Source organism: Anser anser (assembly GCF_964211835.1).
Source record: "Anser anser genome assembly, chromosome: 12".
In the NCBI taxonomy this organism is placed as follows: domain Eukaryota; kingdom Metazoa; phylum Chordata; class Aves; order Anseriformes; family Anatidae; genus Anser; species Anser anser.
The window spans coordinates 13,827,738-13,852,332 of record NC_139733.1 but is presented as its reverse complement, the minus strand read 5'-3'; the positions used below and the strand labels follow the sequence as shown (position 1 = coordinate 13,852,332).

At 44.4% G+C, this 24,595-nt stretch overlaps 1 protein-coding gene across 11 annotated transcripts in view; it reads right to left on the bottom strand.

Annotated features, from left to right (window-relative positions):
- SLC6A6 (solute carrier family 6 member 6) overlaps positions 1 to 23,629 on the bottom strand; it is a 58,003-nt gene extending 34,374 nt beyond the window's left edge. Inside the window, exons 1-4 of one of the 11 annotated variants that reach the window (XM_083796175.1) lie at positions 23,432 to 23,532; positions 19,151 to 19,186; positions 16,612 to 16,677; positions 12,110 to 12,166 (exon numbers count right to left, since the gene is read on the bottom strand). In XM_083796175.1, the coding sequence (XP_083652301.1) occupies positions 12,110 to 12,166; positions 16,612 to 16,666 (112 nt within the window). In that variant the 5' untranslated portion in view covers positions 16,667 to 16,677; positions 19,151 to 19,186; positions 23,432 to 23,532. Of the gene's footprint in view, positions 1 to 12,109; positions 12,167 to 15,881; positions 16,008 to 16,611; positions 16,678 to 19,150; positions 19,187 to 21,367; positions 21,620 to 22,924; positions 23,223 to 23,431 lie in introns of those variants that run through there. The other 10 variants (XM_083796171.1, XM_083796176.1, XM_083796174.1 and 7 more) reach the window with 10 other exon arrangements.
- Positions 23,630 to 24,595: the final 966 nt, after the last annotated feature.

The following is a 24,595-nucleotide window of genomic DNA, read 5'->3' as shown; positions in this document are numbered from 1 at the left end:
CCTGTAGTATTGTAAACCTTTCAGAAAACTATACATTCATAAAACTGGAATGGAAAGTCATTTGTCCTAATCAACCTGCAGCAGCTGAAGGAATCTTTTCAGTTTATTCCATTTTCATAACTGTACTGTTTTCCCTTGACATCAATAAATGGACAAAAATAAACCTTTAGATTCAATTATTGCACCTATGCAATTGAACAGTTTGCCATGAATAATTGCTCCTTAGTTAATTAAAAATCCAGCAGCATGAGTCACCTGATGCAAAACCCAAACCATATTAAACCTTAGCTTGCTTTATAATTTTTATATATAATGTACAAAAAACATAGACTGTGTAAAATAGTAACAGCTAGAATTATTACATCTAACAGGTGTCTTTTTATGTGGATTGCCTAATGAAAACAATTTAGGAACAGCTAGTAGTCTTTATGTTAAAGCAGAACTCAGGCATATAATAAAGCTAATTAATTCCTCATATAACTCAAGTGACTTCAGCTGGATCTGACCAGGTATTTTTTGCATGGTATTTTGATGCTGAAGAACATGTGAAATCTTCACCAGATCCAGGCAAACCAGCAAGTTTATTCCAGACCACAGCCATTCCCTGCTTGTACATGTCATTATGGGTGCAGTCATAAAAAATCATGCCTCAGATTATCCCAGTTGATAGCTGCAAGCCTCCTACCTCCTTGCTGTTTTTGATCTCTAACCTGATTTAGCTTGTGGCAGTGACCTGAAACCTGAGTTGACATTAGCTCTGCAGGAAGTTTTTAATCCAAACATGATTCTGAGATAGATATGCATCACTGTACCCGTAAATCTTTCCATCCACCATGGAAAGATTCAGAAGGCTAACATTTTGGCAAACCACAGAAGCTTGATATTTGCCCTCCTGATATATTCGTGGCCTTTGCAAAGGAGTTACTGCGACAGCAGTTGCTATCAGGCCATGATCTAAAAAGGAACTTTAATCTTCCCGGTGCTAATCATTATGACTTTCTACCTTTTTTTTTTTTTTTTTTTTTTTTTTTAAAAAAAAGGGCCACTGCTGACTGCACAGAGGTGTTACAGGCAACTGCAATACCTCCCAGTCAACAGCAGAGAGAGCTCACAGAAGGAGAAAGTTAATCAGAGGGTGGTGGGTCCCCATCACCCACTGTAGGGGTGTGGGGCAGGACACTTACTCCTCTGAAACATCTCCTACTAACTGCTGTTAAGAGACATGGTATGAGACCAGCTAGTGTAGTGACTGAATGAAAGTGGTAAGGCCAGCTCTGCAAGAGCCTTTAGGTACCTACCTCCTTTGGGGAATTAACCCACAACTGCTAACTTGTGCTTCTAGTAGTGTGCATGGAGATTGAAGCAGGTGCCTCTGGGAGGGATTCGCAACAGCTTTATCCTCCCTGGGACACTGGCATCTCACTACATGCCCCAGACAGGTACCACCCTGCACCATCCATCCATTTTCTCCCACAGCCATCGCTTGTGGGAGAAAAAAAAAAAAGGTGTAAGTACTTCTCTTTAAAGAGGTACCTACACGGTGACTGACATCCTGCTCCCAATGCAACATTAACTTGGCATGGGGAAGGCCTGATTTCACTTTCTTTTGCTATTTGTGCTGCTCAAATCCCTATCTTTCATCTTGCAGGAGAATGTCATAACCATCAGGCAACAGGCTATTCTGGGCTCAGGAATGGAGGGCATTCGGACGGTCTCTCATGGAAGTTGTTCTTCACAGGGGTTACCGAAACACTCATCAGCAGGGGAAGGAAGGGTTCAAAAGAGGGCACAACTCACATCTAGTGCTTAGGGCACTCTCTGTTTTTTCATTTATTTGGTGAACTGCTGGGACAGCCATAAACTTGCTTATCAGAGCGCAGAGATACATATGTTTATAGAACCCTGCAGGATTAAGGTTTGAAACAGGAGCTTAACTGCTCCCCATGGGGACTGCTACTGGAAATACCCCGAAACAGAGCACTGGGTACGTGGAGAACCTGTACGTCAAAAAACCAAGGGGAACTACAGACATTAGCTGCCTCCAAGATGAAAAACTGCTCCAGGACTGCAATTTTTTGCGATCTACTTTTATCCTGCAACACAGAGTTCTTTCTTTATTTTTTGCCGGCTCTAATCTTTTTCACTGCAGATTGACTTTGACCCAGGTGTTACTCGGTGCTACCCAGAATGTGCAATTTTTCACACTCTGTGTACCCTAATTCTCCCTGGGACAAGCCGATCACCCTGTGGTTTGTCCTAATTACCTGCACACCATGTGTGAGCTGGTGCCTTCCCAGACGCCTACTTTGTAACAGCGTGGGACTGCATTTTAAAAAGGGATTTCTAATTTGTCTCACGACACCCCAAATTAATGGATATGCTTGAAAACCTAATTACTGCATGTAAATTTTGTTCCAACCTTAGCTGGCATGTGAAGACAGAACGTGATCCCTCTCTTAGCATGCAAATGACACATCCTCAAGCCCACACTTGCTTCTGGGGTCGGTGCTTCACCCGATGAGTGCCAGGAGATGGACCAACACGATTTTGTTGCAAGTCAGTAGCTCTAGATAGTGGGCCACACTACAGTAGCGATCTAACACCTGCACAAAATTAGTAACAGCCCAGCTTTGCTGTGTATCTCCGATCTAGTCTTGCTAAACCCCTGATTGTGTTTCGAGGGCCGGCAGCTGTGGCTGGCAGGCACGTACCGCCGACCAGTACCATAGGAATTGACGCTAAGCGGCCACCTGGGACTGCAGTCCCAGCCCATGTCACGTTCAAGGGATGTCAGATTTATCCCCCTTTGCTGCCAGCCATTGGTGTCCACCCAGACGTTCCCAATTACAGGAACTGTCTACAAAGGCTGCAAGGGTGGGGGGTACGGGCGATTCTCCTTGGCAAAGAAAAGCCAAGAAAATCAAGTTTGTTTAGTGAAAGGCATTGTCTTTTTCCTTAATGGGGTTGGAGTTTCATTTCCTTTAGTTATGTCCCACTGGGTGAGGTTAAAATGGCTCTTAAGGGAAATAGTCTGACAGAGATGCTGAAACAATATGTTGTCACCGCCCAGGTCAGAACCAGAGAATAATAGGTTATTTTTACTGTATCACTTAGTGGGGATGGTATCCGAGATCTAAGTCCATCTGATTCCCCCAAGGAAATATATTGTAAGAAAATGCTCTTACAACCACATAGTCCAAAAGGAGTGATCCAAGTCTGGGGCGCATGTCTGCCTCCCGGAGACACACGGCTGCCTCCAGGAGACACGTCTGCCTGTGAGAGTACCCTCTCCAGGAAGCTTCGGATGGCCCCAGGAAGCTCTGGCTTCATCTGATGAACTTAATATGGATAAATAAAAAGCAGCAGTCAAGCCTGCCCTTTGCAGTGTGCTACTAGGCTGAGTGCAGCTGAACAGCTACAGCCTGACCCAAAACCAAGGGGAGAAAGGGTCCGGATGAGACAGGCCCAGAATCTGCTCTCATTTACCCTGGTACCAACCCTAATTAACTGAGGATGAAGTTATTGATAGTCAAACTGATGCTGGTAAAATGTGGAAAAATACAACAAGGGAGCCAGCGTTGCCTCATTGCGTGTCTCAAGCATCTGCTTGAGGTACAAGGGCTCCTCTCCTTCTGCAGAACCACGTGTCTGTCCTGTGTGCCTGGCACATGAATTTCCTCACGCAGAGCACCCCCTGTGACAACCCAAACTGTCCTGCTGCCCTCTATGACATTCCCTGGTGGGGAGCTGAAAATACCAAAAGATTAGCCATAAGCAGAGAGGTTTCGCAGCTAACCCAGCTTGGGTCATCTCCTGTGACACAACTATCGTATCTTTGCACGTACAGCCTGCACCTCAGATAACCCATACCCTTTAAAAAACACTGGCATTGAAATGTAATCCTTCATAACATGCAAAAACTGAGGGGTAGGGGAAGGGGGAGGCGCTGGGCAGAGGCCTGAGATGATGAGATGCAGATGGGGGAAGGCCACCAGTGCGGACAGTTGTCCAGGCTGACATAACTCACATTACTGCTGAACCGCTGACTTTTTTTTGATAGACAACCCATGGATTACACATCTGAAAATACACTGTTCAATTTCTGCTCTGGAATTACAGTTATGATCCACTCCTGGCTTCTTATAGCCAGAGACAGGAGACCAACGTAGGGTAACACCTTCCAGGAGGAGCCCCAGGGAAAAATTCATCGCAGATGTTACCTCACTCAATGTTACATCACTCAATAATCTTTAAAAATCAAGTCTTAAAAAAGTGGTTTTCCAAACCCTGATGGATACACAGAAATCAAAGTCTGCCTGTACACACAGATTGACATATGTAAATATTTGTGCACGCTAAAATGCATGTCCTGTCTTGTATCTGAAGATCATAAACCACAGAAAAGGAGCTACTTCTTTTTTGGTCCCTGCATGTAAACTTTGACCAGGAATTGGACACACTGAATTTGTGACTAGAATCGTAACTGAACATTTGTTTTATAGCTTCTTCTTCCATTACAAAACTAAAAGCAAAGTACATACTCGGAGTGTCTCTGGCCTTAATGGGAATTCTGCCTGAGGAATGACTGCACATCTGTACTGCTGATTTTCTGGACTATTCTTGCACCATGATGTGCACCACCACTGCTTTTGCTTTCAAGGATCCTTTTCTACTAAGTTCAGCCTGTGCAGAGGACTCTGTATCTTGAGCTTCTCAGTGCTTTGTCCTTGGCTTTGTCACAAAGTCGCAATGGCTTTTGAAGGACATCTGTTTATCACATTGTAATTAATTTTTCCAACTCTGCTTAAGCTCACTACCTCTTTAAAAATTATCATCTCTTTTATTTTTTTGCCATTTTTTTTCTTTCATATCTTGCAAAACAAAATCAACCTCCCTTTAAAATACAGATTTTCTAGATCTGTTGGTTGGTGCCTTTTTTTTTTCTTTTTTTTTTTCTTTGAGTTTCATATTCATATTCATGACTATTTCAAAATCAGCTACACTAACTGCTGGATCAGAGGAATTGCTTTTCAAAAAAGCAGCTTCATATCTCACTGAAAGCTATGGAAAAGCTGGTATTGATTTCAACAGTAGTAGGATCAGGTCCCAAATAAAACTGCATTTATTATATTTGGCTCATTTCCTAGGATTACTTGGAACTTTGAAAGCTGTAATTCTTTATGTTGACAGCTTTCCCTCCCTCAAGGAGCAGTGCGGTTAAGCCAATCAATACATGATTAAAATAAACAGCCCCTTGATCAAACTTTAGGCTTTAGTGCAAGTCTTTCTGATCTGCAGAAGAAAAACCCCTTATGTTTGGCAGCCCTTGAGGCCACACCAGTACCCAAAGAGCACCTGACTTCCTTTATTGTCCTTACCTCATGTCCCAGTTCCTTCTGCTTCATCGAACAAAATATCGAAGTCTTCTGAAAAATAATATCCCTTCTTTTATGGCATATACTAACTCTCTTTTTAACAATGCCTGAACTCCCATCTAACACATTCTCTTTGTATTTAATGGACCCCTCTTTTTCCCTGCGTGTGTGTATTTATTTAAACATCTATCCATTCGTCCTTCCTTCTTTCTCAGTTTTCTCTCCAACTTTTGCCATCTCCCTTCTCACCATTTTTTAGTGTTCTAAGATTGACTGGAAAATCTGCTGCTAAAAATGTTCTCGGAGGAAAATGTACTCCTTCATAAAGCTACAGTCTATTCTGAAAGGAAAGCCCAGGGCTTAATGCAATTTCTTTTTCATCAGTTGTGGTCTGGACAAAAGGTATCTTTTTTTCCCACATACTTTTTTCTCTGTGGTGTTTCCACTCAGGTTCTTCAAATGCCTCAGATAGGTACCATGTTACAGCACAGAGCTGTTATGAAATCCTGAATCTTTGCTCAGATTTCAGAAGCAGAAAATTTGAAGTCATGTAATACTCTAGATGCTCATTTTGTTATACTTGTTCATCTGAAAAAATAAAACAGTTACAATCAGCCCAGGAGATGTGCCCAATGGGAGGAAATTAAAAACTCCCCTCCTGTTGTGTGGGGTGGAAAGGAGAATGATGATCCACTGTAGTCACACCTCAGTGGGTTCCAGTGGGAACACGATCCTGTTCCTAAACAGTAGGGCTGAGGTGAAGGTGATGCTTCCCAGCCTCAGAGTGATGGAAAACAGAGCCCAATTCTCCAGGGGAAGGTCCCAGGGCAGCCCTGGCCCCTGCAGAGGTCAGCGAGGAAGAGATAGGGATGCAGCAAAGCAGAGGACTGGCACACTGCATCACACTGGTCACAACTCCACCCTACCGAAATTTTTCAGTGGACACTGTGTCTCCTGTATCCGAGTGAGAAACCAAGTGTCCTGCACCAGAAAGCTGCTGTCCTCCTGCTCTGTCCTCCCCTTACAGACAAAAGCCCAAGGGCAACTCTTGCAAAAAGGACCACAGAGAAAGAGAGGAAGAAAGCAAGGGTTGGCGGAGGGAGAAAGAATGAATGGAAAGTGCTCATCCCTGGTACACCGTACTGGCAATTACGTGCGGGAGAACATCCAGTTACCACTTGGTTTTGTTCACATGAAGCCAACTGCTGACCTAATTTAATGCCTCCGGGTGCCAGCTAACAGCCTCCTGACTGTCAGTAGGCTGCAATGGAGCACCAGCTCCCCGCTGCTTTCCCTGCGTACTCTCTCTGCTTTACCAGCTATCCTGTTGTCAAAGTGAAAAAAACATTAATTCACTGCATGATACCACCTCTCGAAGCCTTCATCTTTAAGAGAGGGCTCTTAACAAAGTGCAGGAGTGTATTCAAGTGATGGGGCAAAGTGATGGATTTCCAAGTGAGACGGGCATTGTCAAAGGTGACTCAATGAGCTGTGCACATCCTCACCTTTTCAACCAGCTTGCATCTTGCAGTTATCCAACTTTTGACTAAAGGAACAAGCATTTTTGTATCTTATTTTTGATTCTAAAGGTCTGCTGCTCAGTGGACTGCAATTCTCAAGTCTCGGTGTCAATTAAATCAGTTCTACTGCCCTTAATGAACCACATCAGCAACTATGAAAAGATATCTCACATCCTGCTATAAAAAAAGACAAAAATCTTAAAGCTCACAAAGCTTATGAACTTGAATAGTCAGTGTTGTGTGCTGCGCCTATTGAATTTTTTGCATGTGGTTAATAATGTATTGATTCTATGTGACACATCTGCAAGGCACTTACAGCGCATGTTAATGTCTGAGAGCCTTCTCTGTGCTATGATAACAGAGCCGTGCCTCAGTGCATGGTAGAGAAACAATAAAGTAGCCATTGAATGAAGCAAATGAGAAATTAATTGTATGAATTCATTATTTCAAAGTGTTTTTTTTTTCTTTTTTCTTGGGAATAAATATTCCAGCCTCACCTGTTCTTTTTTCTTTTTTTTAATTACTAAATTTAGTCCTAAATTTACTGAGTTTACCAATGCTAGTGTTCAGTGAGTTTTCTTAAGCAATCTTCTGAAGATTGCCGTGCTTTTTCAGTATATTTTCTAAATAGGAAGAAAACAGACATATATACAGGAGTACATGCTTTTGGAAAAACAAGCCAAGTTTTCCATACCCGCTAAAGGCTTTGATCTGCTTTGTAACCAGGCTGTTGCCATATCTGCCTAGGACACGTCAATACAAAGACAGAGCTGCTTTTTTATTGTTTCTGTCCATTCATCTCAATTTAAACAAAAACCAAGGGCAGAACTCTATCCCACCTGCGGCAGCTGTTAAAACAGGTCATACAGCACCTTGTTCTCACAAATCTAGATGCCAGCACCATCAGTGGGGGAGAAGAAACCTCCTTCTTCTTCTTTGCTCCTGTACCCCATCTGCACAATACCTGATTTTTCAGCTTTTTTTCTAGAGTACATTAATGAAAAGAAGAGCTGCGTGCAACACAGTGCTGTGGGTGGAAAATGGCGGGCCGGCTTGCAGCAGGAACACAGCCATTACACGCACGCAATCCACGGTGCTAGGCCCACCACAGGCCTGTAAAGCCTGACGAGGTTACAAAGCCCTGAGGACAGAGCCACGAGCTCTAAAACTTTATGATAAGAGTGAGCTACTTTTGATTTCGGTCTTGATTTCTGTGCTGGCAGCAATTATCAGCAAAAACATGAGACAGTGACAAAAAAACAGCTGAAGACTTTTGCACAGGCCGAGGGGGAGCTGCGGTACTCAGGTGGCTGTGGTGCCCAACCTGAGCACCACTGCACACAGGCATCAGCTGTAAGAAATTTCCTAAGCACGCCAAGGTTTAATTCATTGTTGTTGTTTTTCTTCCCTTCAAGGAAAAAAAAATGGAACAGAAACTTTAAGCACATGAAGTTTCACACAGGAAATGAATCTGAAACTACTGATACAGCAGACCAAACAAGAGAGCGGGGGATTTCTGTGGAGGATATGCTAAAAGCAGAAGTGACAAAGCTGATGAACGAGCTCACAGAGTGAACACAAATTTGCAAAACAGGTCCGTGAACTGGTGACTTTCACAAAAAAAAAAAAAAAAAAAAGCAAAGCTGTGTAGACATTGTGGTGTTTATTTATTTTTGTGCAGCTGGTGCCAGGTGCTTGCTTGCAAGGCTGGATGCTGGCATTTTTTTTGTGGAATCCCAGAACAGCCTTGGCATGGTCTCCAGCCACAGCTCCATCCCCTGAAGGCAGCCAGCAGCCCCCACACCATGGCTGTGCTCATGGAGGGTACTTCAGGAGGGAGATCACTAGCTCCTATAGGCTTCTCAGCCTCTCACTGGGCATGATTTCATCAAAAATCACAAATTCTTGATCGTTCCCCATCTATTTTGAAGGTCTCAGTTTGAAGTAAGACTTTTTGTATTGATCACTGAACCAATATTCTTGGAAACATCGCATGATCAGGCTGAATTCCAATCTGAGGTGTATTTTCAGCTCTGCTTAGCCACAGATGCCCTTTGACATCAGTACAGAGAGCTGCGATCGTTTTTATGTCAAGAGATATGAAAACCAGACAGCACCAGAACAAATACTCCGCTTCTCTACGGAAAAGAACATATAAACCACTTCTGCATACCATGGGCTGCAAAGTGCCGAGCCCACACCAAGCACAAACAACATCCTGATCCCACACACTACTTGGACAAAAGCCCCACTGAATTCACACTGGCATTGCTGCCCCTGCAAGGAATTTCGTAAGAGCAAGGCTGACTCCAGTATGAAATGAATATCTGCAGTCCTACCTTCCTAGCAGTGCCACTCCTGCGGGCTACAGGTACTTGCTTTTCTGCTGGCTTTTGCAGGTAAGCATCCCCAAATATACCATGACATTATATGAACATCATGAGCAGTTTTCTGTCTTATCTTTTCAAACAAATACCAGCTGATGGCTTTCATTGCAGGTTGCTTTTATAGTCCTAACCTGGCTACTGTAAATTTACCCTACTCCTGTTTACCAGTTCAGACACAGTTCATAAAGCCGAACCATCGAGGATGAATACTTTCTTAGAGCAATTTCATGTAAGTGAATATGCTTACAACTAGATACGAATGTGGCATATTAACCTTTAATATCCGAAGCTGTTTTCAACATGACTACAATTGTTTTTCATGACTTTTTTTTTTTTTTTTTCATGTGCAAAACAGCTATAAATAGACAGGTGGAAAACTGTTTGCAGTTCCAGCATAAATGATGGGTACGTGACGAACAGCTGAGAGAGCCATAAAGACACTCCATATGTAAACTGATGATAGAAAGCAAGAGAACTTCCTTCAGTTTACCTGTCTAGATTTTTGTAACCAGGTAAGAGCTATGTGAAATTCTGACAGTTTTGTAGAAGCAGAAACCCAGGTGATTCACTCACATGTATCGCTTTATGTTCCTCATGTGAGTATCATCCTGTCTATTGAACTGGCCTTGCAATCTGTAGTTTGCGTACTGCAGGAAGAGTGGAATTGAAAGAATCCCGAACCCCACTGAGTAACTAACAGTATCTTACGCTACTATAGTCCCTCTACATGGCACAACACCTTTTTCACATTTGAAAGAGCAACCCGCTACATCATTTGAAGGAGGATCTGTACAGGGAGAGAGAATTGATGTAGTCACAAAAGAGGGAAGGCAGCAATCACTAGAAAAAGTATATGAAAGCAAGTCTGTCCTGTTAAATCCTGGCTTCCAAATCCTGCCTTGCATAACAAGGGACAAAAATGCTTTTGATTGCTCATATTCAGTCTTTCTTCCATCCACTAAGGTAACCCCATTTGTCAGCTTTATTTTTGACAGAGCCTGATGGGAAATAAGTTGTTTGCATAAGCAACATACTTCTTGCTGATAAAGATACAGAGAAAAACAAATTATCTGGTTAAGTTATATGGAAAGAGCAACCCTATAAAACTATTCCCATATTTCTTTTTCCTACCAACTGGCGGTCTCTTACATTTTTTAGGTAGAAACTAGATCAGTGTTGAAAATTCCCTAGAACAGATATGGTGAATCTCAGCATGCTTTTGCTTTCTTTAAGCACCTTTAAAATAACATTATTCTGACAAAAGGCATTTTTTGCTTGCGTCTGGACCAACACATGAGAATTTGCTGTCCTGTAGAGCTCACAGACGCCCCTCTGCACATCCCCAGCCCTTTGGCAGACAGCTGCGGGGCTGGGAAGGCGTTCAGCTGAGAAGCAGATGCTTTGTGCAGCATTAAGTCCCTCACGTGGCTCCAGCCACACGAGGAGAGCAGCACGTAATGGCACAGCGAGGCCAGTTGGTGACTCGCTAAATCCTAAATACCCCAGAGCTCTCTTCAAGACTGCTTGAGGCTGCGCTGCTATAGAAAGGGATTTGTGACGGAAACGGAAAAAAGGTGATCTCTACTTTTTAAATATCTATCATCCTGATATAATTATGTATGAAACTCTTCAACTGGTAACTTCAATTGGCAGCTAATGAAGACTTAAAGAGATCTCAAGTGCAATTCCTGAAGGTGGTGATAAAAATTCCAACTAAATGCAGAGATACACAAATTTCAGCTACTACTCTCATCTGAGGTTACCATTTACAATTTGATTTTGATCCTCCATGAGTAAAACTTCTGTAACTTCATTGACCTTAATGAGGTCACTCCTGTTCTATGCTGAGATGAATGACAGTGGACTCCAACAGGGAGCAAGGAGTTAATGATACACACATTGCCTTTGCTGAAACAGAACAGGAACTGGGCATTAAACAGAACCATAAAATAACTTAGGTTGAAGGGACTTCTATAGCGCAGCCTCTTGCTCAAAGCAGGGCCAACATCAAAATCAAACTGTTTTGCTGATGGCCTTGTTTGGTCAAGCTTTGAAATCTCCAAGAGTGGAGACTGTACAATCTCTGAGCAACCTGTCCCAGTGCTTCACTCCTCTCGGGGTGAACATTTTTTTTTCTCCTTATAACCAGTCTGAATTACCCTATCAGACAAAGAAAGAAGATGAGGATTTAAGGGGAGAAGAGGATTAGCACAAAGTGAAAAGACAATACTGAATGGAAAGCTCACTCTTATTCTGATACTGCATATATACAATACAAGTAGTTGGAAAGAAACAGATGCAGAGGGTGTGTGCGGTGAGTGACAAGTGGGTAAGCTCCAGGTTAAGTACAAAATAAGCAACAAACTTTGGTGTCAGCATATCAGACAACATTCATTTTATTGTCAGAGTAAAAACATACTCCTTAAAGAAAACCAAACAAAAAACCCTAATGAATGTTATGATGCATGCCAAGCAATTATTGCTTTCCACAATGTGTCCTGTGACTCACTGTGCCACAGGAATCGGCGTATGGTGCTCATTCAGGGTATATCACTCACACATTTGCAATGGCTCTAAAGAGCTACTAGTTACTTGGACTAGTTAATTTGGGGATTTGGGGGGTGGGTGTGGGTGGTGAGGGTAATTTCCCTATGGCAATGCAATAAAAGTCATGCTTATTATTGTATTATTATTATTTTCAAAGAATAAAATAATGATTTTAGCAGCAGGCCAAGTACCATTAATCCTGAAGTCTCTTGTATTCTAGGGAAATCAATTCAGACAACCTCTGGCATGCAAAAGCACATAAATAACGGGTAAATACTACCTGTGGTCTTCTGGGTCCAGATTTGCCTGATGCCAAGAGCAATCAATTCCTTTTTGGCTGCAAAGGATAGGAGGGCACTCAATACCTTGCAGAAGGCACTCAGTACCTGGCAAAAATCAAGCTTTCCATGTGCCAGCACCCCATGAAAGAGCAAACCCAGAAGTGTGTATGACAGAAATGGTTCTCTTCCCTAACACAGGAAGGCAACCTCCTAGAGGGACACAAAGGTAGTTCTCTTTAAGGTGTTGAATGCTCTCCCTGCCTGAGAAAGTTGTGCTTCCTATGCTTACTCCGCTTAAAAGCCAGCTCTAAGTCTCTTACTAAGGGAGGAAACAAAAGCAACAAAACATCTGTCTTTCAGTGAGTCTGCCCAAAAGCAGGAGTAGACTGGAAATCCAAGAACGTTTTTACCATTAATGAGCCATCAGAGATGCTTAAAAGCAGGGACTGAGCAGCAGCAGAAGAAAACTGTATGCAATTACAAGAAAATTCTTCTTCCCTTATCAAGACCACTCAAATGAGCCTGGGCTACAGCACGACCTGTGAGTACCACCAAAAGAATATGGCTTCAGAGTGCTAATGGAGTTTTCCTTCACACTGAGACAATTTAATGGAGGAAACAATCCTATATAGACAAGTTCTGTGTAACACTTGTATATGTTTGAAATAAGTCCACTAAGGCGGTGCTATTCATTAGCAAAAGTGGAGCAGTAAGACCAGCGGCAGACCACTGGGATTTTGCCTATGCAGGGCCTTAGATCTACAGCAGCAGTGCCACAGTTTCAAGGTCAGCATGTCTGATTCCTGAACCAGGGGGTCTGGCTCTGACCCTGTTTACACAAGGATACAGCAATAGCAATGCCGCTGGACTCAACAAAGCTGCACTGGAGTAAATCAGTGGGGAATTAGATCCTGAATTTGTATGTCTTTGCAGCTAATTTGACAGGCGGTATTAAACAACATTAACATCTCAAAATGTGACTTGGAAGAAGTAACATAAACAAACATCTCAACCTACAGCTCTCTTGCTCCCTGATCCCCGAGGAGGCAATTATTCCCTCAGTGATGTTCTGTACAGCCCAAAATACAATGATTGCCAGTACAAATATTGTGTTCCTGCTTTTTTTGTTTTATAAAATGTAATTTTGGATCGTCTGGTCTGGGGTGTTTTCTTCAGTGCTTAACTCAAGAGGTTCCAAATGGTGACTGGGGAATATAGTCATGACCTTAGCGTGACCGGTGATGGTGAACAATGGCTTGCTCTGCCTATTTCTTCACCTTGAACCTCCTGAACTGCTTAATTGTGGGGAAGACGGTTGAAACGGTGTCTGAGCAGTCTGCCAGCATCTGAACTGTGCTCTTTTATTGTTATTCTGTAGATCCCTTGCTACTGCTCAGAAAATATTCTCTATCTCTTCATAAATATCTTTTATTAGCATGTTTGTTTGCATCTAGCTTACCTAACTTCCTCTAGGAATGTACTTGAGGAAGTGCTAAAGTACATAGAAAGTATGTAGAGCTCAGACCGTTTTCCAATCAAAAGTCTTATTCATCTACGCAGAAATGTCGATGTCTTCATTTCACCCAAGCAGATAAAAACAGCATTTAGGTAATAACCACCTTCTCCTCGATGCAAATCCCCTCCCTCCAGAGAAGGAAATGCTGCCTTTGGCTAGATCCCATACAGCAGTTCTTTTGTTGGTTAATTCATGACAGTGTTAGCAAGATTTTCATTATAGGCTATTATTTGTAGCTGCTGTTTTCATGAAGCAGCTGTAATAAACAAGTGAGATTTATGTTCCTTTTTAAATTGCTTGAAATAATTAGGGTTGTTAAATTTAGACTCTGAAAGAACCTACTGATTTCTCTTTTTTTTTTTCATAAATACAGAAGCTACAAAGCGATCTACCACTATCAGTCAGGCTTGGGACAGAATAGCGTGCACTCCATATACCATCCAGAGCACATCCAAAATGTGTTTTAGATGAGGAAAAGATCTAAGTTCTCCCAACATTTTAAAAGTAAATGACAGTTGTGCAGAATTGTTTTAACAACTACACTGTGTGTTATTCTTCTCCAGCCTACATTCAGAAAGGATTTCGTTTAGATCCTATTCTGCTCTATACAGGTGCAGATAACCTCAATCTGGATCACTCTGGTAAGCTGAATGGAAAGTAGGACCAGCACTGAGACCCTGGCACAGACCAGATTTTTGCAGCTGACCTCCCAGCTTGATGATTGATACTGCACCCAACTGTTATAAAAGCCCTGACCCATTTTGGGCATTCAAATACCAAACTTAGAGCTTGTGGTTTCCTCTCATCTCTGTATCATTTACTTTTTCCACTCATCCTCCCTCAACTACAACTTGCTGTGTTGACAGTCCCGAAGTTTATTTAAAATAAATGAACAAGATGCCCTTCCCAACCCAATCTGGGCATTTCACAGCTACTTCTGCATTTCAGAGCCTGATCCAACCTCCTTCATGTCGGCACTAAAAAAATATATTCTAAAAACCTTTTCACTCTCAGGGCTGGTTTTTTTTTTTGGTTGGTTATTTGGTGTTTTTTTTTTGTTTTTTTTTTTTTTTGGTTGGTTGTTTTTGTCATCAACCGTATAGTTTTTTTTCTTTGTGCAGATATCACCATCTCAGCAGTCAAGGTTTCCTCAGTGCAGTGGGACAGACAAGATGAAAATACCAGGGTCCAGGACAGAATTTAACTGTAATGGTTCTACAAGGGGGACAGATGTTCAGCTAACTACAGCCTTAGAGGAGGTGAGGAACAGATTATCTTAGATGTGGGACAGACCACGTCGTACCATGCATAGAAGGAATACAGCAACAATATACTAACTACGTAACAAGAAAAGGCAAAACGTGAAGAAAAGGAGAGAGCTAAACCTGTCAGTTTTAACATTACAATTATAGAGGAAGGAAAACTAGGGGAAAGTATGCAAACAAGAATGATGGAGCTGGGAAAGGGATCTGGGGTAATATGCAGAAAACAGGTGTAATAGGTATCAAAATACAAAATTGTAAGTACTTCTTTGCTCTATATATGACAAAACAGCAACAACTTCTCTGTAAATGAAAAAATTCCGGGGCATTAAAATCATGTAGGCATACTATCTTAAATCAGTCCTATGTAATACCGGTAAGTGGCATGCAATGGGATGGGGATTTACTGCTAAGAAGTATAAAGCCCTACATGTCAGGAGAGCAGTGATGTTGCCTGAGAACAGCTGGCTGCAAAGCTGTGAACCCAAGAAAGACCTAAAGGTGACTGCAGGTAAGGCTAGCCACATAATTCAGTTTCTATGTGTGATGCTTCTGAGTGATGCAGGAAAAGGGTCAAAAGCCAAGATATTTTTGGATGTGTACATGTGAAGGGGTGATATGGAAATCTAAAGCATAATGCCATGTCAAAACAACCAGTGTGAGCTGTTCGGGTCTCCAGAGATTACTAAGATAGAAAAAATAAAGGAAATACAAATAAGGACAATAAAAATGATCTAAGGAGAGAGTGAGAGAGATAAATTAATATAGTCTATAAATAAGAAAACTCCTGGGCTGAGATCCAGCTATAAATACCTCTAAGTTGGTATGTGTAGGGGCAGGTACTTAATCTAGCTCAGAAGATAGTAGGACAAGGAGTAATTGCATAAATTTAGGGGTGGAAAAATTCAGGATGTATAGCAAGAAACAGTTATTTGAAGAGACACATCTGCTCAACTGTGCAGATTCTGCAGGTGGTAGCCAAGGCACACTTACTGAATGCATCCAAGAACAGGCTGAATAAGTGGCTCTGGGAAATGATGCAGTCACAGCCTTCTACAGTCCAAAGTGATCACCACAGACAAACTTACTGATCTGTTAGTCTCTTTCTTTATGGGTTATCTGAAAGACTGCTTATCTATTTAAAACAAAACAAAAACAAAACACCAACACCACAAAATAAAACAAGAACAAAACCGAACCTATAGATCCATATGCAGTGACAATAGACCTGCAATAGAGCTCAGAACTGGGGATGGGCAGCACAGGTACCAGCAGACCTCCTTAACTCTCTACTGGCTATTCAGCCGTGTATGCAGTGTCATGCTGCTAGGCAGGACAGTGTCAGCAGGGCAAAAACTGCTGACCCAACTGGCAGAATATTCTGAGTATCTCAACACCGAGGTCAAAGGCTGAACCCGGGAACTACCTCTGATACTCATGGCCCTTCGGTAAGAGATCCTGCACGGAAGTTGCTGCATAAATTACATACTTTGCTTCATGATTAGCTGGAAACCAACACTAGCGGCATATATCAATTCTCAGGAGCTCTAAAATACACTTGTATTAAGAAATTGAAATAAAAAACAAACAAATAAACAAAAAAAAACATTTGCAACAAGCCTTAGAATGTTCATTGACAAACGGGTATACACAAACGTGAGGAATATAAAACCCAGGTATGATATACCCCCCCTTAAAAATATCCCATCCCAACTGCACTCACCAGTCGGGACTTCTGTCCCCTCCTCAATGTAGATGGGCAGTGGTGATTCCTCCATAGGATGAGGCACTGATGGAAAGTAATGAATTGTGGTAGTATTTGTCGCAAAGTGACTACAATAAGATGGTCCCTCTCTTATCATTACAACTACATAAGGCTGGTTATTGTCACAAAGAGTCCTTTCTCACAGCGGCCACCTCCTGTCACAGTGCCCAGTCCGACGTGCAGGCCCGAGAGGTTAATCCCCACCGAGCATTCGCCACCTCAGCGGGCAGAGACCAAGGTGCCTGTGCTGGGTGCCTCAGGATCCTCTCACCTGACAACAGCCTTGCTAGCCCCGTCCCTGGAGCTTAACTCTTGGAAACCCACACAGTTGAAGAAGCCAAAGGGAGCCAATGCATAGACAGGCACAAGTAGAGTTATCGAGTCAAGGTTGTAATATTTCATGCACAGAACCAGAAGAGAGAGGCTCTGATGCTTAAAGCTCGCCGTTAGCTGTTGAAAAGCCACAGCAGGTGATGGAAGGCTGCACCGCAAATGGCCTATGGACCACAAACCTTTCATTATTCATTCGTTTGGAGCACATGTATCAGACTTAGGAGGCTCCCGATTATTTGCTTGTGACAGTGAAATCTCCAGAGAAAACTCTTCAGATCTGTGCTGCACTGGGCCGCACGCTTATTCTGCAGTTTCCAGACACCATACAGTCACTTCTGTAGGGTTCATCTGTTTGGGTTCTTCTCTATTTGGGAGCTTCTTCTTTTAAAGTTTTTTTTTTCTTTTTTTTTTTTTTTTTCCCCTCACTGTTTCCCATTTAAAATCTCTGGGAAGCACATTTTGAATTTCCCATACTGGAATGAAGTACTCATCACAAAAATGATAATAATCAAAAGCCTTCTCGAATTTTTCCCTCTCTGTTGCCTTTTAATAATGGTGATGTACCTTCTCAAGGCTACACAGTCCTGAACTAGTCTCAGCTAGGATTCCAGCTACAGGAAAGGATAACTCTTTAATCCTTTGTGGGGTTTTCTTTCTCTTACTACTGTCTGTTCTTCAGAAAGACTGCTCTATGACATCCATAAAACCAGCCAAAGAACACTTGCGGTTTAAAGCTATTAAATAAAGTGTCTTACAACGTTTCTGCTAGAAACACAACCGGAATAAAGAGTGTTTGCCGCAGATGCTTGACTGGCAACGGGCCTCACGCTCGAGCTTTGCTGGGTTCAAAGGGCCACCAATTCCCTGCCTTTACCTAACCCCACCTCCCGGTTGACATGGAAAATGAAGGGAAGCACAGGGCAGGGAACAGCAGACCACGGTTGCCTACAGAACTACCATACAAGCCACAGAAATCATGGTTTACCAGGGCGCCTTGCGCAAGCCACTTCTATCTAGAAGCTGAACTAACATTCCAGCTCAACAATAGCAAAAAAACATTTGTTACCACACGGCGTTTTGCTACTCATTAACCAGCAGTTGCTACGCAAGCATAATGGAGTGCTGCAATTCAGAGATATATGTTATTTTTCCAAAAATATGTTGATTTATGGGAAATCAGCCTGACGTGAGCGCTCGTGGGCTTGCCATGCCACTTGACACAGTACATGCTTCGGAGTTATGCAAAGCGGGCCCTGCATTGGGAACAATGCAGTCATTTTCCTTGCTAAGCTAGGTTTGCGTTAAGGCAACGAGAATCTTCATCTATGCAGCCCCTTAAAACATTTAATCAGATTTATTTCCTAATCAGAGCAGAGCTTACTATACTACTCAGAGTTTTTAAATCAGAGATCTGCAAGCAAACCATGTCAGTAGGTGATGTGGAGAAAAAAATGTTGAATTTTTACAACGTGCAGCTTTCTTTGTCCCATGAAGAATACTGTACTGGGCTCATGCAGACCAAGCGTTCAGTCTGGAGCCAAATGCTTTCACAATACATTTGCAACAGTATTCACCAACGGAGAGAGGCATTTAGTCTAATTTTAAAGGGTATCACCACAGGTTGTAGAAAAGGCCTGAAATACCTCTGTGTTATTTGAGGCCAAATGGGCATACACACGCTCTCTCTTACCCACACGTATAAGTGCACACTCTAGCACACGTGCACACGAACAAATGGCTCTACAGACAGAACTTGGATTTTGTACAATCCAAGGTGGAGAAGCTGGTTCTTGTCATGGGGTTTGGGGAGCAGGGACTCTGGGATGCTAAAATGAGCCCTCACCCGTGGGTCCCCTCTGCTGTGGGCAAACCACTTTAATACTGTCCCTCCAGGATTTACAGACCAACTTTACAGGCACGCTGCTTAAATGTCTGCAAAGTGCTTTGCAATGATTTCTAAATTCTGCAGTGTTATGTGCAGAAGAACTGCGCAGATAGATTTAAGATAACAGTTGCTGAGCATTATTACTGTATAACTACAGCCTATTTTTACATGCTCTATACTTGGTTTCTACGAACAGATGGCAAATGTTCAGTATTGGAATGTTTTAATCATCTTTATAACCCTTTTGTAATTTCATAAACAAGCATAAATAACACTTACATGAAGAAGAGTCTCTCCTGAGTGGATATTCTCTTCCTGTTTGGAAAAAAAAGACAAAGAAAAGGCAAAAAAATATTTTAAAGAAAAAAAAAATGGGTCCAGGAAAATAAGTCAGGCATGTTTTAAACATTATCATGCATAGTGTTTTCTGAATTTCATCTGTGAGCTTATAGTTTTGAAGAACATCAAGACACTGAAGGTAGTACCAATGGCAAACCAGATTATTTCTTATCTCATTCAGTGAAAACAGAAAAAAAAATGCCTATATCTGTTTCAAGAGTAAGGAAACTGCAGCAGTGAAATAAAACGCAAATGCCACGTGACCTGAAGAAAAAAGGAAGAACTTTTAACTACATTGCAGCTTGCTGACAGCCCTGTAGCTCTACGCATGGGTTGCTCTCCTACCTGTGGGCAGCCTACCTACCCCAACACCCTAAAGCAGAGTGTTCCTGCTGCACTTTGGCACTGCGTAATCGTTTTTCCACCCCAGCCCTCTAGCACCAGCTGCATTCAAACCCAAGTCCTGCAGCCATGGCAGTGAAGGCGTTCTTTGAGGCTGTGACCATTCTAGGCAACAAAGAACCACAACAGGAAATCCAGTAACTGCTAAAATGAACGAGCCTGCCCAGCAGCACATGGGTTTTACCAGCCACCCTCATGCAGCTTCATGCCATCCGCCTGCTGCTGCCCACCCGCAGCTGGCTGGCAAGAACATGGACTTGATTCACGCTCCCCTTCCACCAGCTGAGCTGGAGGGATTTGTGGATGCTCTTGGGGCAGGGTTTAGGGCTGGTACCAATCTGTTTTTTGTTTGTGTGAATGTAGACACACCAGATAAAAGCAACTGAAAGAAATGCAGCAGATGCTGTAGGACTCCACTGCAGTTTCAGAATCACAGACTGGCAGCGTGGTAGCAGCCCTTCTAATGGCTGGCTGTGGCAGACAAGGGGAAGGACAATGCACAGCAGCAGCCTCATTTAATTTCTACTACATTATCTTATATCAATATTAGCTACTCTGTAAGTAATTTAAAGAGTATTGCCTAGAGTTTACATGCCTTGGGATGATACTCTGCTAGCACAAATCAATTAAATCCATGGCACTACAACAGCTGAGGATTCGAGTAAGTATGTATTTATGGGAGAAATTCAACAATTGTTAAATTACTGAATTTTCATCCTCACACTTTTCTCCCAAATGCCAGGGACCCAGTCTTGCAAGCAGTCCCCCCTTCATATAAGTGAAGTTAGTGATGAGAAGTCAAAGGCACTAATCCTAGTAGTTAATCTATTCAAAGCTGCACTTCTTAAACGATCTACAGTTTATTAGTATGACCAATCAAACAAGCATCACTTGCAAAAGGCTTTAACTACCATGGCTTCCCATCCATTTTTATGCATTGTAATACGGTTAAATTTAAAAGAAACAAATCAGCGTAATCTTTTCAGTCATTTGCCAGCGTGATTAAATGCCTGGGTAAGGCACCAGTGTAAAGAGACTCCCCTTACTGGTGGAACTGGCAGTTTGTATCCAAACCCTGGGGCACTGGAAAAGCTAGAAGGGATAAAATTAAAATAACAGGGGTTTGCTGGTGAGTCTTGAGGTGCATTGAGGAAAATCCTGGGAGCATCACTGCCCTGGAGACCTACTGAAAGGCTTGTGCCTGAGAGTCTCTTTGGAAACAGCCAGCCAACAGGACTTGGCTGGAAGCCACTAAGATGTTACTCAGTCTTGGCTATGCAGAGTATTGATTTAAGGGAAAACTCACTGAAATATTTGCAACAATAAGCTGAAAGACAAGTTCATCCCCGAGGTTTTACAAATAGAGCTATGCTCGGGCACAGGGGCTTTCAGAAGCACTGTGCAGAAAGAGCACACCAACCGAAAGTGCCTTCCTATCTTCCCCAGCATTGTTGCACCTCTTTTCACACAGGACTTCAAATGCACCAAAGCCTCCTGCCACAGCCCAAACATTTCACCTCTGCCATGTAAGAAACATCAAGGCAACCCCTCCCCCCCCCCCAAAAAAAAAGCTATGAATTAGTGACTACCAGCAACATTTTGCTCTTAGTTACAGAAAAGTAAAATGAAGTGAAAATCAGTAGCATTTGAATTATTCCAAATTTATGCCGGACTCTAGCCCAAACTCCCCAAACAAACAAAAAGACCCAGGATATGGATCTACCACCGCCAAGCACGCAACCACCTTCCCAGTACCTCCAAATATCACAGTGCCATCTGCAATCTCCTGCTTTTTGCGAGGTGTGATAGAAAATAACCCTGGGACCGCACAATAAAAAAATGCAGGTTAATAAATGACAGCGAGAAGCGGCCTTTCGTCTCTCGGGCTGTGGGCTTGGGTCCCTGCCCACACGCGGGGCAACACGGGGACCCCACCGGGAGGAAAGGTGTCTGTCGCCCTCCAGCGGGTGCTGCCTCAAAGCATCGCAAACCATGGGAGAGGTGAGAAGGGGAAGGAAAAGAGAAGGTGAGATGCACGCAAATGAAGAGAAAAATAAAAAAAAAAAAAACAAAAACAAAAAAAAAAAAAAAAAAACAAAAAAAAAAACAAATGCAAAGCAGAGAAAAGGAAGAGACAGTTGAAGAGGAAATACAAAGATGCTATCTCTGAAAGTGCCGAAAATAAAAGTTTCCAGTGTTGGTCTAACCAGGGCAAGACAGACAACCTCCTGCCACGCTCGTGCTTCAGCCTCGATTTTATTCCTTCTTGCTCTGGGTGAGTGACACCGTCCTGGTGCTGGCTACTCAGCTGCTTACGTATTTTTCTTTAAAAAACCATCCTCTGGGCAATCCCAGCAGCGTACTTCTGGGACAGCCTTCAGGGCGATCTCTCCGTAATACTCATGCAAGGGTAGACAATGCCAAAAAGCAGTCAGCTCGCCCAAATCCAAACCTCGAAGTAAACATCCAGTTTTTTCGCCAAAGCCTCTCCTCTCCAAATTCCACAGCAGCAGGTTTTAATGGACCGTTTTACTCCCGAACCCATAAAATCTAAACCGGTAGCAACTGTCATCCAAGCACCGAATTACACTGACATATCTCACGGATGGGGCTGCCTTGCTTTTTTGCACGTCCAAAACTCGAAACATTTTGACATGCAAGCAAAAAAATATTGCAGTTACCAAAATAGCACTATCAACGTAACTAGCTCCTCTCGGAACATTTTCTTAATGCCTTTCCCAATACGGTTAAAAAAATGGGAACTAAGCAAAAACTCCATCTTTACACCTTGGCACAAACCGTGCTGGAATACGTGTGGGGTTGTGTTTCTTCGTGTTTCCCTGGATCTTCTCCCACTACTTTTTCATCAGTGATTTCCTTTAAACGTAGCTCTTATTAAACGGCAGAAATCAGCTTCTTCAATTTATAAATACAAAGTTTTGCCACTCTCGGGGCTGCCTAAGGAAAACACAGCTCGCCTTCTGTTTCACAAATAACACACACTCTGCACATTTCTTCGCCTGTGTGAAATAAATTCTCCCATGTTCTTATATGGAAACCTCACACGTCCTCCCACACGCTGCCTGGTACAAGCTCAGATGGAGATGGGCATTCACGACCTTAAAGCCAGCGGGTGAGATGTTGACCCCGGTCCCCCCAGCACTCTCACCCCTCCGCACCGCACTGAGCTCCCCAACCTGCCCCGGGCAGTCCCTTCCCCAAAGCCCATCACAACTTTGATTTTAGCTTTGCCAAGGATCAACGAAAAAAAATATAAATAAGCAAAGGAAGCGCAGTGGCTGTATTACCCACCAGGTAGGCCCATGAGCATCAGATGGAGCTCTGCCCGTACCAACCTCTTCACTTGAGGTTAGCGCAAGGCAGCCAGAAAAAATACGGCGGGAGAGGGAGGGAAGGCGAGAGCAAACGGGCAAAAAATAGCCGGGGAGCGGGGAGGAGAGCAGAGGAGAGGAGCGTGCTCCGCGGATGTGCTGGAGGGCCGCCAGCAAGTGGTTAATTGCAGGCTGCGAACTGTTATCTCGGAAAAAAAGTTAACGTAAGGTGGGGGGGGAGAGGAAAAAAAAAAAAAAAAGAGAGAGGAAAAAAAAAAAAAAAGCCGGGTGAGGAGACAGCTGGAAGGAGCAAATAATAAATGGAGGGGGAAGGGAACGCGCGCCCGGGGAGGCAGGGGAGGCGCGGACAAAGGCTGGGCGCTGCCCGGCTCGGCTCGGCACGGCTCGGCACGGCTCGGCTCCCCTTTGTTCCCTCGGCTCGGCTCCGGCCCCACCGCCCTCCCTCCCGCCCGGGAGGCGCCGGTACCTGCGGTCCGCTGGGCGCGGAGCCTGCGCGCCGCTGCGCCCCTGCGGCCGTGCGGCGGAACGGTGCGGCGCGACTAGCAGCGCCGGGCGGGGGGCGCCGGTGATTTATAAGCGCTTTCTTCCTGACCTCTCGTGTCTGTTGTCTAATGAGGGAGCTTTGAGCATCACCCATCCTGCTGAGTGGAAAAACACCGGCACGGCCTCTTCTTTGCTGGGGAGGGGGGGAGCCTAAAGGAAGGGGTGTGGGGGAAGGAGGGGCCATGCAGCAGAGCGGGCGGCGGAGCCCGGGCTGGCAGGCGGCCGCGGGGAGGGGTTTGGTGGCCGGGGGAGCGGGGCGGCGAGCGGGGGGGGTCGGCTCGGAGCCCCCCCGCTTCTCCCCGGGCCGCCCGGAGCCGGCCCCGGGCCGGGGGCGCCGCCCGCAGCCCCGCGCCCCGCTTCCCCCGGCTCGGCTGCTCGCTGCCGCACAAAGAGCGCCCTTCTCGCAGACAAAGCATCCGCCCGAGGTGTCACCGGGGCTGGCCGGCCCTTCGCCCGGCTCCCCGGCTGCCGGTTTGGCCACCACGTACCCCGGGATAAAGCGCGGGGGGGCTCGGACACCGGTCCCGGCGTCGCTGCGCCAGGTTTTGGGGTTCTCGGTCGGGTTGGAGGCGGCAGCAAGCGGCGTGGCCCGGCAGGTGCCTGGCTCCCGGCTCTCGGCTGCCGACGCCTCCCAAAAACGCAGCCCCCGGCAGCCCGGCTCCCAGCAGCACGACGGAGTGAGCCCGGGGGCGAGCAGGGCAGCGGTTTGTCCTGCCTCGGCTTTCGCTGCACCGAAAGCCGGTGCCTTGCTCCTGCCGGCGAACGGGGACACGATCGGGGTGTGTGTCCCCTACCCTCATCTCCCGTAGTTCTGTTAATTCAGGGATTCAGCAGCGTGTAGGTTCGCTAGGCATTTTCCTCCAGCCCCCGCAGAAGACTCGGTGAGATACGCTGTACTGTGAAATACCCTTTTGTTGCAGGGGCAGAGCAGCTGGAAGAAGGAGATCCGAGGCCGTCAGCATTTTGCAGAAGTCCCTGGGTGCTCACCGCGCACACTGGGACCAGCAGGGATTGATCACAGAGGAGCACGTACTCCCCGAAGCCCTGCTCCCCAAGGCTTTCCCCGCCACCAGACCCTACCTGCCCA